The following is a 13,493-nucleotide window of genomic DNA, read 5'->3' as shown; positions in this document are numbered from 1 at the left end:
AAGGTTTTGCTGCCTTCCCGGCGTGGTTTCTCGAAGGCTGGAGAACCAGCGGTGAGCTGGCGGTGCCTGAGGCAGCCGCCTGTGGTTGTGCGCAGGGGAGAGCTCCTGTGGGCTGCGGCTCAGAGGTCTTGGAAACCGTCCTGCTGCACCTCCCGAGTCCGTTCCTTCCGACCAGGAGGTGGTTGGCGCCTCGCGCTCCGGCTCCCGTGAGCTTCTTGCAATGCAAAGCTGCCACGTTTGGTTGACATCGCCTTGGTGGAGGCGGTAACCAGAATTTGAGACTAATTAGAATAGGCGAGGTCTAGCCAGCCATTATATATCTATGCAGATGGGAAGGTGTGTGCCCTGTACAATAAAGAAATAAGGATTTTGCTGTAATTCCAAATATTAAGCATTTTTTCCCAAGTCTGGATTCTGCTGCAGGACATACCAGGCTAACTGTAGTAATCTGTAAACTGGCTGGGTTTCGACCATCCCCTTGCGTATGCACAAAGCCAGACCAAACCGCTAAGCCTGGCTCAGGAGCTGTAGCGCCCCAGCTTTTGGGAGCACAAACTTAATTGCATCCTGTGTAGCTTTTTTGCATAGTATAGCATTAAATTCTTGGCAGGTGACTATGCATGAAACAAGATATTTAGCTGGGTATTAGTAAAGTTTCTGTTTGTTGCGAGCATCATTAACGTAACTTATTGAGGTATATTTAAGTACACTTAAGTACTTTAAGTCTATTTACGTTTACGCAAAGAATAAATTTTAAAGATGAAGTTTAGTTTTTTTAGAACCAAAGTTATAGTTAAGCATATGGTGATTAGCAATTTATAGCATTAAAAAAAAGAAAGAAAAAAAAAGAGAACAACATTTGTAACATCAAACAATTTCATTTCAGATCTTAACTTTTTCATCACTGTCCTCAGATTCCTGTACAGTGGAAGGATGTCACTTGGTGATAACCGTGATTTGCTGGATCAAGTCCAATCTAGAAACCGCTTGATCATGAGATTATTGAACTATCTAGTGGAAAAGGGTATTTTCTCTTTGACTCGCACATGTAGAGATTGCTTGGCCAAAGATATGTTGGTCCACCTATATATCCATATATTATACATTATAATATAGTTGTCTGTGGAAAGCACACAGAGTTAAAGCCGAGACAGGGACGCAGTGTCAGTGGCTTGTTGGCCCCGTGTTTGGGTTTTTCTTTAGAGCTTGATAGACAATAAATAAGCTCAGGTGTTATTAAGATGTAGCAGGATCAGGAAAAAAATATACAGAGTAAATTAAATACTCAGCAGTGGAAGAAAAATGCACAATAAACTGCAAGTATTTGGATACTTGTATCATAAACAGCAGTTATCCCAAGAAAATATGCAGCCCCAGTGCTCAAGTGGCATTTTGTCTGCTAATTCATTGTGATTATTGTTGAGCATTTGGTGATGGTATTTTTTTTTTTTGCTGCAACAATGTGAGTGTGGAACATCAGTTCTGAAAGAGTGGTGGGAGATCAGGGAGTATTTTAAACCAGACAAGAATATAGGCAATGGACAGTAGTTTATGAGCAGGTAATCTACCCTGAATTACTGACTTTAGTTATAATTGTCCATCTTCCCCTGATTACACCGGGTTTGTTTGTATCCATCGAGGCAGTGACCTGCAAATTCAGCTTCTGAAATGCTCAGGGATGTGATAGGTGGAAGGCTCTGTCATTCCCTGGTGTATTTCAGCGCAAGTTTGGTGTGATCAAATAAGGACCTGGCTGTTACCTTCAAAGCAGGGAGATCCTTGTCTGGATTTGCAGATGGACACGAACGCAGGACTTGCTCCAGACACAACTGGGACGCCCGGGATTGCCTGGACCGGCTGGTGGCTTTGGGGCCCAGGTGGATGTTTGCTGGGCTGGTGTGGAGAGGCCGGACGCTGAAGGGTCAACTTGTACATCTTATTAATATAGAGGTGGTGCGTTGACCTTGGCCAGCTGTTAGGTACCCTCCCGGCCTCGCTCTCCTTCTCCCTCCTCAACAGGTCAAGGGAGAAAATAAGATGAGAAAGTTTGTGGGTCACAATAAAGACAGGGAGGTCGCTTACCAGTGGCTGTCGTTGGCAAAACAGACTTGACTTGGAGGAAATTCGTTATTGCTAATTAAAAACTATTTAGATGCTGAGCAACAGATAAAATCTATACCAGTACCTCCACTTTTTTTCCAGGCTTAACTGCACTGGGCTGGGTTTAATCCTTTCCTGGTGGGTTCTGTGTGTGGACGTGTCCCTAGGGATGGAGCTCCTTCTGCAGCACTGACCGACAGCTGGGATTCGTCTTTCTGGACAGGGGCATTCATGGTTCGTTATCTTGGAGTCTGATCAAGATGCAGCCCCTAAACCAGCGAGATCTGTCACGGCGTTGCAGTGACGGCTTTGCCATCTCATCAGTGGCGCAGGGCTATAAAACCTGCTGGCAAAGGGCGGTGGGAAGTACCTGTAACACAGCAGTGACCGTGCCTGGTCAGAATCCCGTACAGCTAATTAAAAGTATTGATCAGTGGCATGGCATTTTGGTAGTTAATGAGCTCTTATCAGTTAACAGAGAAGCTGTTTCAGCTGTAGGTTATCTGGTAATTTCTGGTAGGAGTCTCCGAAAATGCTCGGAGTTTGCTAGACCTGTAAGAAGCAGCTCGTTGTGTGTTCATGGTTTTCATTTCTCTCCCCGCTCGGGGAAAAACTAAGGCCTTAAAGCCTGAGATTTCCCAGCTTTGTCAAAGGGTTTATGTGGAGGTGTGTGTCCACAGCGTAGCACTGGCTCCCCTCGGGGTTCTGTCCGGGGCAGGGACACTACTGGAACAAACAGGAGAGAAGGCAGAGGGGATAACGGAGCAGAGATGCACGAGAAAGGTCCCTTTAAGCCAGATTTGAAATCTCTCAACTGCAGAGAGCCTGTTACGGCGTTGTGTACATCAGTCTTCTCCCAGCATTATCCGCTCGGTCACCATTTCCCATTCCATCTCTTCCAAAGAAAGGCAGCAAAGCGAAGGACAGCAGGGATGATGCTCCAGAAGTGCGTGTTGTGCCTGGCAGGGGCAGTTCCCCTCTTAGAATTTATCATGCTTTTCTAGAGGACGTGGTATCACCAGGGGATTATCAGTCTTCTTTGTATGTGGAGCATGCACTTACTGCTTTGTTTTTCAAAGAACGCTTGGGCTACTTTTAAAGAAATTATTTAGCTTTTCTTCTGTTGATGTGGCAGCCTGCTTTATTTTTGATGCAGAATGAAAAAAATATGTCCTGAAGCTTTGAAAGGAGCAAAGGGAGGTTGTTAGAGCCAGAGAACACGCAATGTAGAAAACAGACATTGGTGGTTGCCTTGTGTTTGTTGATGTATTGATTTTGACTGGCTTTCACTTTATTTTTTTTTCTTTCATTGCAGGAGCTCCATTACTACTGTTTACATTGAGGTCCTTCCGCCCAACAACCAGAGCCCTCCCCGCTTTCCCCAGCTGATGTACAGCCTGGAAGTGAGCGAGGCCATGCGGATCGGAGCCGTCCTGTTGAACCTGCAGGTAGCGATGCTCCCTTGTAAGGGGAAGCTAACAAATAGCCCCTTTTGCATGGACCATATAGGAAAAGTGCTTGACTGGATAGTTCTAAACCTTCTTTTTGTGTTACGTGTGCTAAAAGGCTGCATATGAGACTGAAGTATATGAGAAAATAATGCCACGAGTGGCTCAAAACTTGAAGGTCTGTGATTTCTTATGTTAAAATCTCTATGTATACTTTTGCTAGAAAATCAGAGTAGCTTAGGACCTTCTGCACCTAATTCACGTGGAGTTTCAGTAAGAATTTTGACACCCTGTCATTTCTGAAAAGCATCTGAAGATATTTCCTGCACTTGGTGTTTGTAACAAGTGCTGTTAACAGGCTGACACAATCAGAGGTCCCTACACTGACTGACCACCCAATACAGCTCAGCAAGTGGAAGCCGTGAAAGCACGTTAGTCCAGTATTGCTTATAAATAATGCTGCACTGCCATAGTTTGCAGAGCCAGGCTGCCTCTCTGTGTGCTGCTGCATGCTTAATATTAGATATCAGCTTTCTCCTATCTTATTTACTGTTCCCTAAGCTTTTGCTGCATTGTGTTCTGGCCACACGTCTTGAAAGCCAGCTGTGCAAAACAGGTAGATAAATTACAACTCTTCACATGGTTTTTTTTTTGGAGATCAGGAACTTAATATTGTTATGAAATAATTATAGCCTCGAGTCTAAAGCAATAAACTCAGCACAGCACGTGGTTCTCTTGTCAACATTGTGGTGTTATTCAGACTTTATATAAAGCTGTTCAGAGGAAGAAGACTTGGAGATACCTGAGCTAAACAGAAACGATCAAGAGCAGCAGCCGGACCTGCCGTAAGTCAGCGCAGCTCTGTTGAACTCAGTGGAATTAGGGCGGCTCTTATCAGCCCAAGTGTGTGGCGCTACGTGTTTTGCACATTCAGTAAAAAAAATAATCTAAACCAAATGTGTGTGAAAGAAAGGAACTCTAATTGATGCAGGTGAATGGGGAAGTTTCTGTTAAAATCATTTGCTGATGAAAGATGGAGATCGTTACGGATGGTTAAGCTGATACAGTCACCTGCACCGAAGGGAGGACGACTCATTTAGTTCAGGGTTGCAGATTAACTTCTGCCTTGTCTGTAATGCCTGCAGTGGGTTCGGAACTGAAGAGCCGTGCTGGTCAGGAGCCTTCTCCTCCCTGCGGGGAGACGCTTGGTTTTGGAGACCCCAAAGAAAAAGGGGAGCCAGGAGCATGCTGAGAAACAGAACCATTTGTATTGACTGGACAGCTGCTGGAATATCTGGCTGAAGGATCTTTGGAGGCAGAGAAACTTTTAGCAGGTTTTAGCGGTGAAGGATTTGACGTAATTTAAATGTGGTTAGAAAGTGAACCTCATTGTTGGAATAATCCGTCTGCTTTAATGTTTCACTTAACCCCAAACATTTTACCTAGATTTTTTTTTTTTTCCTTTTCAAATGCTACATGCCCAAGATCCCCAAAAATGACCAGTTACTGTGTTTGGGAAAGAGTGAAATAGATCAATTAGTTTTAAGAGCTTTGGAAATGCATAGGAAATGCTGTCTTCTACGTATTGCTATGTAGAGTTATCTTGTATTACCAACATGCTATTCATGACTTGAATTCAGCTAGACAGTTTATGGAAGATACTTAATTGTTAAATCACAAATATCTTTGGCTCCATCTTGGTGGATGAGTCAAGGACTGTATCTCTCATAGGGCCATGGTCCCGGACCTGAAATGCAGATGCTTTGTCTTTATAGTGCTCGTTCATCTGCCTCATTCTGCATTAATACGCCCATCTGTATTAAAGGATTTATATTGCGTGGAGTATATTTCTGTCTTCATCTTTTTTTATTCCCTGTGTAAAATTGGCCAGGACATTTTAAACATTCATAAACTGAGCACAAAACCTTGTCCTGTCTTTTCCAGGCAAATAGAAAGTTATCGAATAGTCATCTTGGGTTTTTTGTGGAATTTTAACAATAGCTTAAGGTATTGCCGGTGTTCCACAGGTAGTATGGAATGTTATCAGACCTCAATTGAATTTTCACACTGACTTTTTTTTCATGAGTAGTGTTAGCAATACAGAAAGTGTTTGGGACTCGAGATGTGTCTTGGTTGGTGCAGGAGGGTTCAGAGGTTGTGCCTTTATGACTCTCTCTTAATTACACTTCGTTAGTGTTGCATGCAGTAGGAGGATTACAAAAACTGGGAGAGAGCAAGCAAGTTACTTTAAATGTTTTAAATATTCCCAAGTTACCCTATCTGAGGATCTGCAAAACATCACTGTCAGAAACAACGTAATTGCAGCTGTTTTAAATTTGCCTATTAGTCTTTAAAATACATGTTCTAAAACCAAATTTTTCTTTTCTGTTAAAATTTTCCATGCAGATGACAGAAACTTGGGGTTTTTTTATTGTACTATTATTTATTTTATACTGTACCCAGTTGATTGTGACTGGTGTTTTAATTAACAACATTTGAGATTAAGTTATGCAATATTAAATGATCTCCACAGTATTACTTTGTAAATAAACCTGAGAGCTTATTGCATGCCTGGCAGGTGTTTATCGCTTCATATTCTGCCAGCTGTAATTAATTAACATATGCAAATAGCGTCATTTTTCTGGGACTCTGCAAAACAAATCAGACCATTATCGTGGTCCGGTTACGTGCTGAACAAGGAAGCAACATGAAATCATCGTGTGCAGCTTATGAAGTCACTGTACGCCATTGATCTGGGACACTAATGGGTATAGATCGCTCTTTTCTCATGTGCGAGTCTTCTGTGTTTTCCTTAGGTACATAATAACTGTTGTTTAGTTTTAAAGAAAACAGAAGGTTTTTGAAACAATGGTAAACCTTTTCCCCTGATCTTTTTTGAAGTGCGTTGATTGAAAGGTACATTTTCTTTGGACATGAGGAGAAAATGAAATGAGGTAGAACCAGTCTTTGATTTTCTGTCAGTTGGCAAGTCTCATGATTTGTTGGGAGTGAATGTCGAGCGTAATCAAACCTCTGAGATACAGCCTGAAATGTGAAGCGAGGACAGGACCCTTGCGGGTAAGGTGAAAAGAATGCAGAGGACCACTGAAGGCAGCAGCAGCAGCAGCAATGTGATTCTGGTTGGTTTAGGATCTCTGACAGTCCCCAGAGATGCCAGCGAGTCAGATTTTCTGCAGCCAGTATTTACGTAATTTTGTATTCTTGGCTAACAATTTTCAGCTTGTCTTTACCGAGTCAAATTCTGACCGTTTGTATCTTCAGCGTAAGAACATCTGAATTCCACTCTCACCCTTGCACCTCCTGTCGCTCAGGACGTTACAAACAGATTTTCTATTTTGTCACTGGTGGTGTTAGTGAAAATATTGATTGGTATTGGAATAAGTATACACCCCTCTGCAGAATTTAGTCAATACTGAATGTTATCCGCTGCTGTCTGTCTTTTATGAGCGGTTTTCTTCTTGCTCAATCCCCTGTTCCATGCGGAGACCGCGTTGTCTCAATTTGTTTGTGCAGAAAGCCTCACTGTGGCTGAGATGCGTTTTTACATCCACAGCTGTTTCCCTGATTACAAGACCTGTTGTCCCGTTGTAAAAGAAGATTAGATTGCTTCGACATGCTTTGTTCTTGAGAAATTTAGTTTCGTGTTATCCATCTCCATATTGTCATGGCAGGTGCTTACAAATAATGCGGTTATTAGTGGTTTTCTGGGAACTGAGCTCTACCTGCCTGGTCCGTGATGTCCTGGCTCGTTCCTCTGTGAAAGATGGACCTTGTGTTTGCCCTTCAGCACGTTTGTCCTCCCTGAGTTTTCAAAGGAAACCACTAATGGCTTTGAGATTGCTTCAGCCCATGTTTTTATACACTAGAGTGAGTTTCATCAGGCTTTAATTTCCGCAGATGATTTAAAGATGCTCGATTTATGAACATATTCTCTGCTTTATTCTTTCCCTGTTCTCATCTTTTACCCCTTTGTTGCCACATTTAATTTTGTTAGCCGCTTGATTGCAGGTGAAACGCAACAAGTGTCACCTCTTTGACCTCCTCAACATCACCCTTTCTGCTTTTATATTAGGACAAGGTACCACGTTCCTCAGGTTTCCTCTGTCATTTAAACATTTCTTTGTTATCCTTCGCATCCTTTTCTGTTTCTGTGACACTTTTGCCTGAACTTTTTCTGACTCTGTCCCCATGTAGTCGTGCTTGCTTTTTCTTTTTCAGATGTTCAGCCCAAAGATACACAGTTCTTGACTATGATCCGCAGGAAATGCTTGTGGAAAATAGATAAGAAAAAGGATGGTGGTTGAAAGATGAGAAACACAAAAATGTACTCTCCTTATCTTCTTGCCAATTTTGACCTGTCTCCTGTTAAATCCCATCTGCCCTGCTTTGAATGTGTTGGTTGGCCTTCTCGCAATTCTCATGGCAATGTTTTTATTATTTTTCTTGCAATAACGTGCTTAATCACTTCAGATTTTGAATGCCAAATAGTCAGAACTGAGAGACAGTTCAGTAGATTATCTTTTCTCTGAATAGCACCTGATAGTCTTTTTGTGGAAAAGGTGTGTGTCCGCTTGACAAAAAAAGTAACAATTACGCGGGCACTTTTGGAAACAGATCAGCCAAAGCTTAATTTCAAAAGTAGTTTACTCAGATTCTGAAAGTAGTTTGCTCAACTTCTGAAAAGCTGCTCTGTCAGCTAGTAGGTGGAATATGCTTGGTTTGGTGTAGTTAATAGTCCTTCTGGAACATCTCATCCTGATCTTCATGCCCCCAAAAGCAAATTATTGGGTGCTGCAAGTCCGCGCTACTCGATGGAGCATCAGCAAAAGGGTTTGGATTCTGGTAAACTAACAGAAAGAAGGATCTGGATAAGAAGTGGAAATAAAGAGTAGGAACAAAGGAAACAAAGCATTCGATCTAACCAGTCTGTAGCTGCACGAAAATAAAAGTAATTGAATAAAGTCTGAATTTCATACTTAGGGTGCTCGGTGTTCATGTGTAGCAGTAATCTGGAAATCTGTATTCGGGATATTGTCATTTCTCTGTAGGGTAAGAATTCTGATGTGCTACAGCTTCATTTTAAGTAGCCCATCTGTAATTCCCACCTTTGCCTTAGAAACAGAGACATGAGTGTCATTCCTGTAGAAAACTTTAAGAGAACTTCAGGGGTTAATTTTCCAGTTTATAAAGTGGAGGAAATAAGAGAAAGCTTTGTAACTGACTGCGTTTTATCCTCTTTTCTCCTAAAGGCTTTTGATAGAGAGGGTGACCCTATAAGATACCTCATTCAGAATGGAGATCCTCAACAAGTTTTTAATCTCTCTCAAAGGTAAGTGGAAAACCCTTAGAAAATAGACTTGTAACTTCTCAGTCAAGTGAATATGTGGGCTGAGAGCAAAAGAAGAGGGTTGTAATCAGACATACGTAGCTGCTCTTAGATATTCGTAAGAGCTCTGTGAATGATATTGCACTCTGGAATTTTTCACCGAGGACTATTTATTTATTTAAAACACTTCCGTAGGTAAAACTCACCGAGGTGGAAACGCTCTATTTAAAAGAGTGACCAGGGATTAATTAAAACCTTCTACTTGTCAGCTCTGGAATAATGAAAGGGACAATTTTTGCTTTAGTTTCCTGCCTTCGAGCATTCTAGTCTGTAATAGAAAGTCTTTTGAGCATTGTTTTAAAATCTCTTTTCCTTAAATTGATTACCAGCTTAAATAGAGTGAGGAAGAGAGGGTACCTTGTGAAATGACAAGCACCAGGTAGGTCTGTGCCTGTCCCACCACTCTCTTCTTTATTTCACCCAAGCAGGTATTTTATACACCCTGAAGTATCTTCTTTGCAGGAAGAAGGGAGGCTGGTGAGCTGACATCCCGTGGTAGATGATAAGACATAAGTAACCTGGGGCTTATTTGTTCATGGTGCGGGTATAATTGCAAAAAATGGTTCTAATTAGGTGTGAGGGAGAGATGGTACTGAAAGAGGTCTGTATATTCTGAGTAACCTCCAGGCTACTGGCTGTGATAAATCTCCCATATACAGAGAATTAAATCACTTATGAAACAACGTGAAAAAAAGCCCAGGAAGATCCCAAGAGATGCTGATGCTCTTATCCGTGAAGACTGATGGGTGCCCTAGTAATAAAGACTTGTCAGGCAAGGAAAGGGACAGCTTGGAGAGAGGAGACTTTTTCCTGGAGGTAGCGAGAGCAGGAAAAGCTGTTGGGCTTTGGTTTTGTTGGCTGCTTAGGGCTGGACTTTCTGTGCGGATCAGGGAAGTTTCGCTTTGTTCATCAGCTCAGAGGGAGCCCGAGGGGGCGTAGCTCCAGTGCAGATTTGTTGGGTTTTCTGCACAAGCGACACTAGAAATCCACCCTTGAACGTGGAGAAACTCGGTCTGACGTGCTCTGTGACCTTTGGAACAGGAACCGTGAGGAGTGTGTCTGGCCACGGGAGAGATGCTCTGTTAGAGGGGTCACTCAGCGGGTAGTTGTTCCGTTTAGTTTGTGCTTATCACATTGCACCGTAAAAATCTTGATAGCTCTCCATACCAGAGAGACTTAAAAAAAATGTGTGAATTCAGGCCAACTTGTGGCCTGCCAAACCCGCGGCGTGAAGGTATTCGGGAAGTGGGGTCCTCGGCAGCTCCCGTTCTGTCCAGCTTTGGATGGAAACAGCGTGGCCAGACCCAGAAGTCGTGTGCGAATTCAGGGCTGTGAATTCGGTCAGAAAACAGGTAAGAAATCCCTGGTAGGCTCTGTGTCCATGGGCAGTGTCACAGGTGTCACCTCCTGCATCCCACCTGGCCTTGGTGGCCCATCGTGGGCAACCCGGCGCCCCCAAGCCCCCCAACCTCTCATCCCCCCACGTGTGTCTGAGCATCGCGGCACATCAGGGGTTTCAGCACAAACTCCTGTGCGTTTGTCTTTTTGATCTGTTGCCTCTCGGTAAAAAGGAGAGAGAGCTCTTTGAAGTGTTGTCTCGTCCCTGCTCCCCCTGAGTCTGTTTTCCTGGAAATGGTTTGTGCGAAGTTTTCTTCAGCCTTTTGCACGTTTTTTTCTAGGTGCTGTAATGTCTTCATAGGAGATGAAAGTAGGATTAATATTAAAACATACACTTAATGTGAGTGGCATATTAAGGCTACAGGAATTTATCTTAATGTTACCTAAATAAATATTTAGATACTTTAAGGCCAAGGCAGAGACCACAAACATGATTTTCTCTCTTTTTCTCATCTGGATTATTCCGTCCTGGAGCATGTCAGTTAACCCCTGTATAATTCCCTAACTGGCAGCATGAGTACTGAACGTTACCAGTTTCACATCTACCTACTAGATCTCTTTTACCCTCAATCTGAGGACTGTGAGGCGATTTTATTCTTTCTTCTTCGGCAATACAACCTGAGCACGACCTGTAGTAATTCCGTACCTCCTTACGTTCCCCGGGGCAAATGACGATTAAAAGCTGAGGTATTAAATGAATGCGAGTACATCTGAATCCTTGAGTAAAACACAGGAGTTCTTATAAATTAGCCTGTCTCCTGAATGATGTTCGTCTGTTGAAATGGAGACTGGAGATTGCAATTGTTCAGGTGGCAGGATGGAGGAGATAAAATAGGTGGTGCAGAAGTATCGGAGAAATTTAAATTTCTGGATACATGCAGCTAAAACTCCATGATAGTAAAGCAGTATTTGTCATCAATAATTTATTCTTAGCTCCACTTCTGGGTTTTTTGTGTGTGTGTGTGCATTAATACTTTACCACATAAGTGTTTTATGTTTTATTCACTGTTCCTTTCGTTAAAAAATTCTTCTGGTCATATTTTTTTTGCAATGTCTTCAACAAGCACTGAAAAATATATATGATCTATTATGATAGCTAATTAATTTGCAGAAACACCTGGAAGTAAGAGAATTGTTAAAATACAATGGTTTAGTAGTTCATGTCAGTTAATAATACATCTGACTTTCTTCAGCCCTCAAAGAGAGTTAATACCTTTCTCAGTAGAGTCACTACTGCTTCAGCGTCTGCTGTTTATAAATTATAAAAAGTTCAGCTTAAAGTTAAATGGTCTTCAGTAATATAATAATAATGTTAATTGATCTCAGCTGAACACTCAGCAGAAGACAGTACATGGGACTGGAAGCAAAACTGAGATAGGCAGTGTTATTAATTTGTCGCACACAAATTACAGGATTCATTGCTGCAAACCCACCCACTGCCTTTACACTCAGTGCCCTATTGTGAGCCGTGTATAGATGTAAAGGTAGGAATTTACAGTTAGTCTAATTAAAGTCTCAATAGCCTAATAAAACAACTATTAGTAGTCCAGTTATCATGACACTAATGCAAATAGCTAAAATTGCATACATATGTATGTTTTAGTATGTGTACATCTGTAAATATAAAATATGTATAATGTAATTTATGTATGCAATTTTAATATTTATATATGTATGCATACACATGTGTTTTAATGCTATAGAGCTGCTGTAGGATACAGAGCTGCTGGAGAGGGGAGCTGGTTTTTTGTTGGTTTATTGGTGTTCTTTTGCCGGCAGAGGCAAAAAGATGTGTCTCTATCTGAGTAGCTGGCAAATGGTTTTCAAAAAGGTCTCCTTGTAGACATTATTTGATTGAAAACGTTTGATTTATTTTTCAGAGTAGGCAAGATACCCTTTTTTGAAGCATTTATATTTTCTCCACATTGCTTCCTTTGACGGATGGTGTGAATTTTGGGGCTGTCCTCTGCAGGGACAGGAGTTGGACTTGATGATCCTTCTGGGTCCCTTCTGACTATGATTCTATATATTTTTTTTTAATATAGCTGATACCATTATAGCTATATTTATAGCTACATATATTCCTATTACTAAATATATGGCTATATAAAAACGCATATCTACACACACAAACTTTCTGAGGTGTGTCCGTGGCTCTGGTGTTACACTTGACTCTTCCACATGCCCTTTGGCCCTCAGGAAGAATTTCCCCCGGAGCAGGGCCCTGTGCTGAGCCTTCAGCATCCCAAGTCCTGCCTTGGAAGGAGCGTGGTCCTGGTGGCTTAATTTTCCTTGCTGTAGGATCCATTTCACGTCTGTTAACGCTCTACGTACCACGCTTTCCTTTTCCCCCCCATCTACGCGCAAGTCTCTCTTGCACACGTTAACCACGGTTAGTAACCGTTGAATGTAGCATCTCCTGAAATATTCTTTTCCTCGATTCCTGAGCTTGGGGAGGGTTTTGCTCCCACTTGCTGGTTCCCCCTATTTCCATGATATGTGTTTGAAGAAACAGCTTGCCAGAAGTGTTGGCGTTTACCTCTGCTGAAAACAACGTCGAAAAGTTGGGCCGGGAACCAGTTTGCTGAGATCTTCTTTGAGAATAAGAAGTAACAGCAGAAACTCTGCAGAAATGTGTAGTCTAGGGAAAAAAACATCATTCTGTACAGGTGATTCACAGCCAAGTGTTCTGGGCAAGTACAGCAGGTGAACCCTCACAGTCCAGTGGGACTTTGTGGTTTGACTTTGTTGTTGTTGTTTTAATAGAACCTCTTTCTGGTGCATATTTGTTAAACGGCCTGTGGACTGGGTGGCCTTTGGAGAGGTGTCAATTTGTTACACACTTGACCAGGTTCCAGTAGACACCAAAACCTTGTAAATGAAGCGCAGAGCTCTAAGGCCAGTCCCGGCAGTACCGTTTGTGCCAGGTCAGTTAGGCGGAATTCAGCTTGATTAGATGGGATTGTCAGCTCAACAGCACTTTTCTGATGCTTCGTAATACAAAAGGCTTGAGCTCTCGATGGGATCTTTGGGTTGCGACACACATATCCAGCTGCCTTCCAGGCTTCGGCATCAGGAACTTCCGTCATCCTAGAGAAAAAAATCCAATTGTTTTATTTGTCAGCAATTACAGGAATTTG

The 13,493-nt window shown here is 42.2% G+C and overlaps 1 protein-coding gene across 1 annotated transcript in view; it reads left to right on the top strand.

Moving 5' to 3' along the window:
• The window catches only part of PCDH15 (protocadherin related 15), a 340,270-nt gene that overhangs the window by 190,800 nt on the left and 135,977 nt on the right, over positions 1–13,493 (top strand). The window contains exons 16-17 of the mRNA XM_065638430.1: positions 3,416–3,548; positions 8,819–8,898. Coding sequence (XP_065494502.1) covers positions 3,416–3,548; positions 8,819–8,898 — 213 coding nt within the window. The remainder of the gene's footprint in view (positions 1–3,415; positions 3,549–8,818; positions 8,899–13,493) is intronic.

The sequence above is a fragment of the Caloenas nicobarica genome, chromosome 7 (assembly GCF_036013445.1).
Source record: "Caloenas nicobarica isolate bCalNic1 chromosome 7, bCalNic1.hap1, whole genome shotgun sequence".
In the NCBI taxonomy this organism is placed as follows: Eukaryota; Metazoa; Chordata; class Aves; order Columbiformes; family Columbidae; genus Caloenas; species Caloenas nicobarica.
The sequence above is the reverse complement of the archived record's forward strand: the minus strand, read 5'-3'. Positions and strand labels throughout refer to the sequence as shown.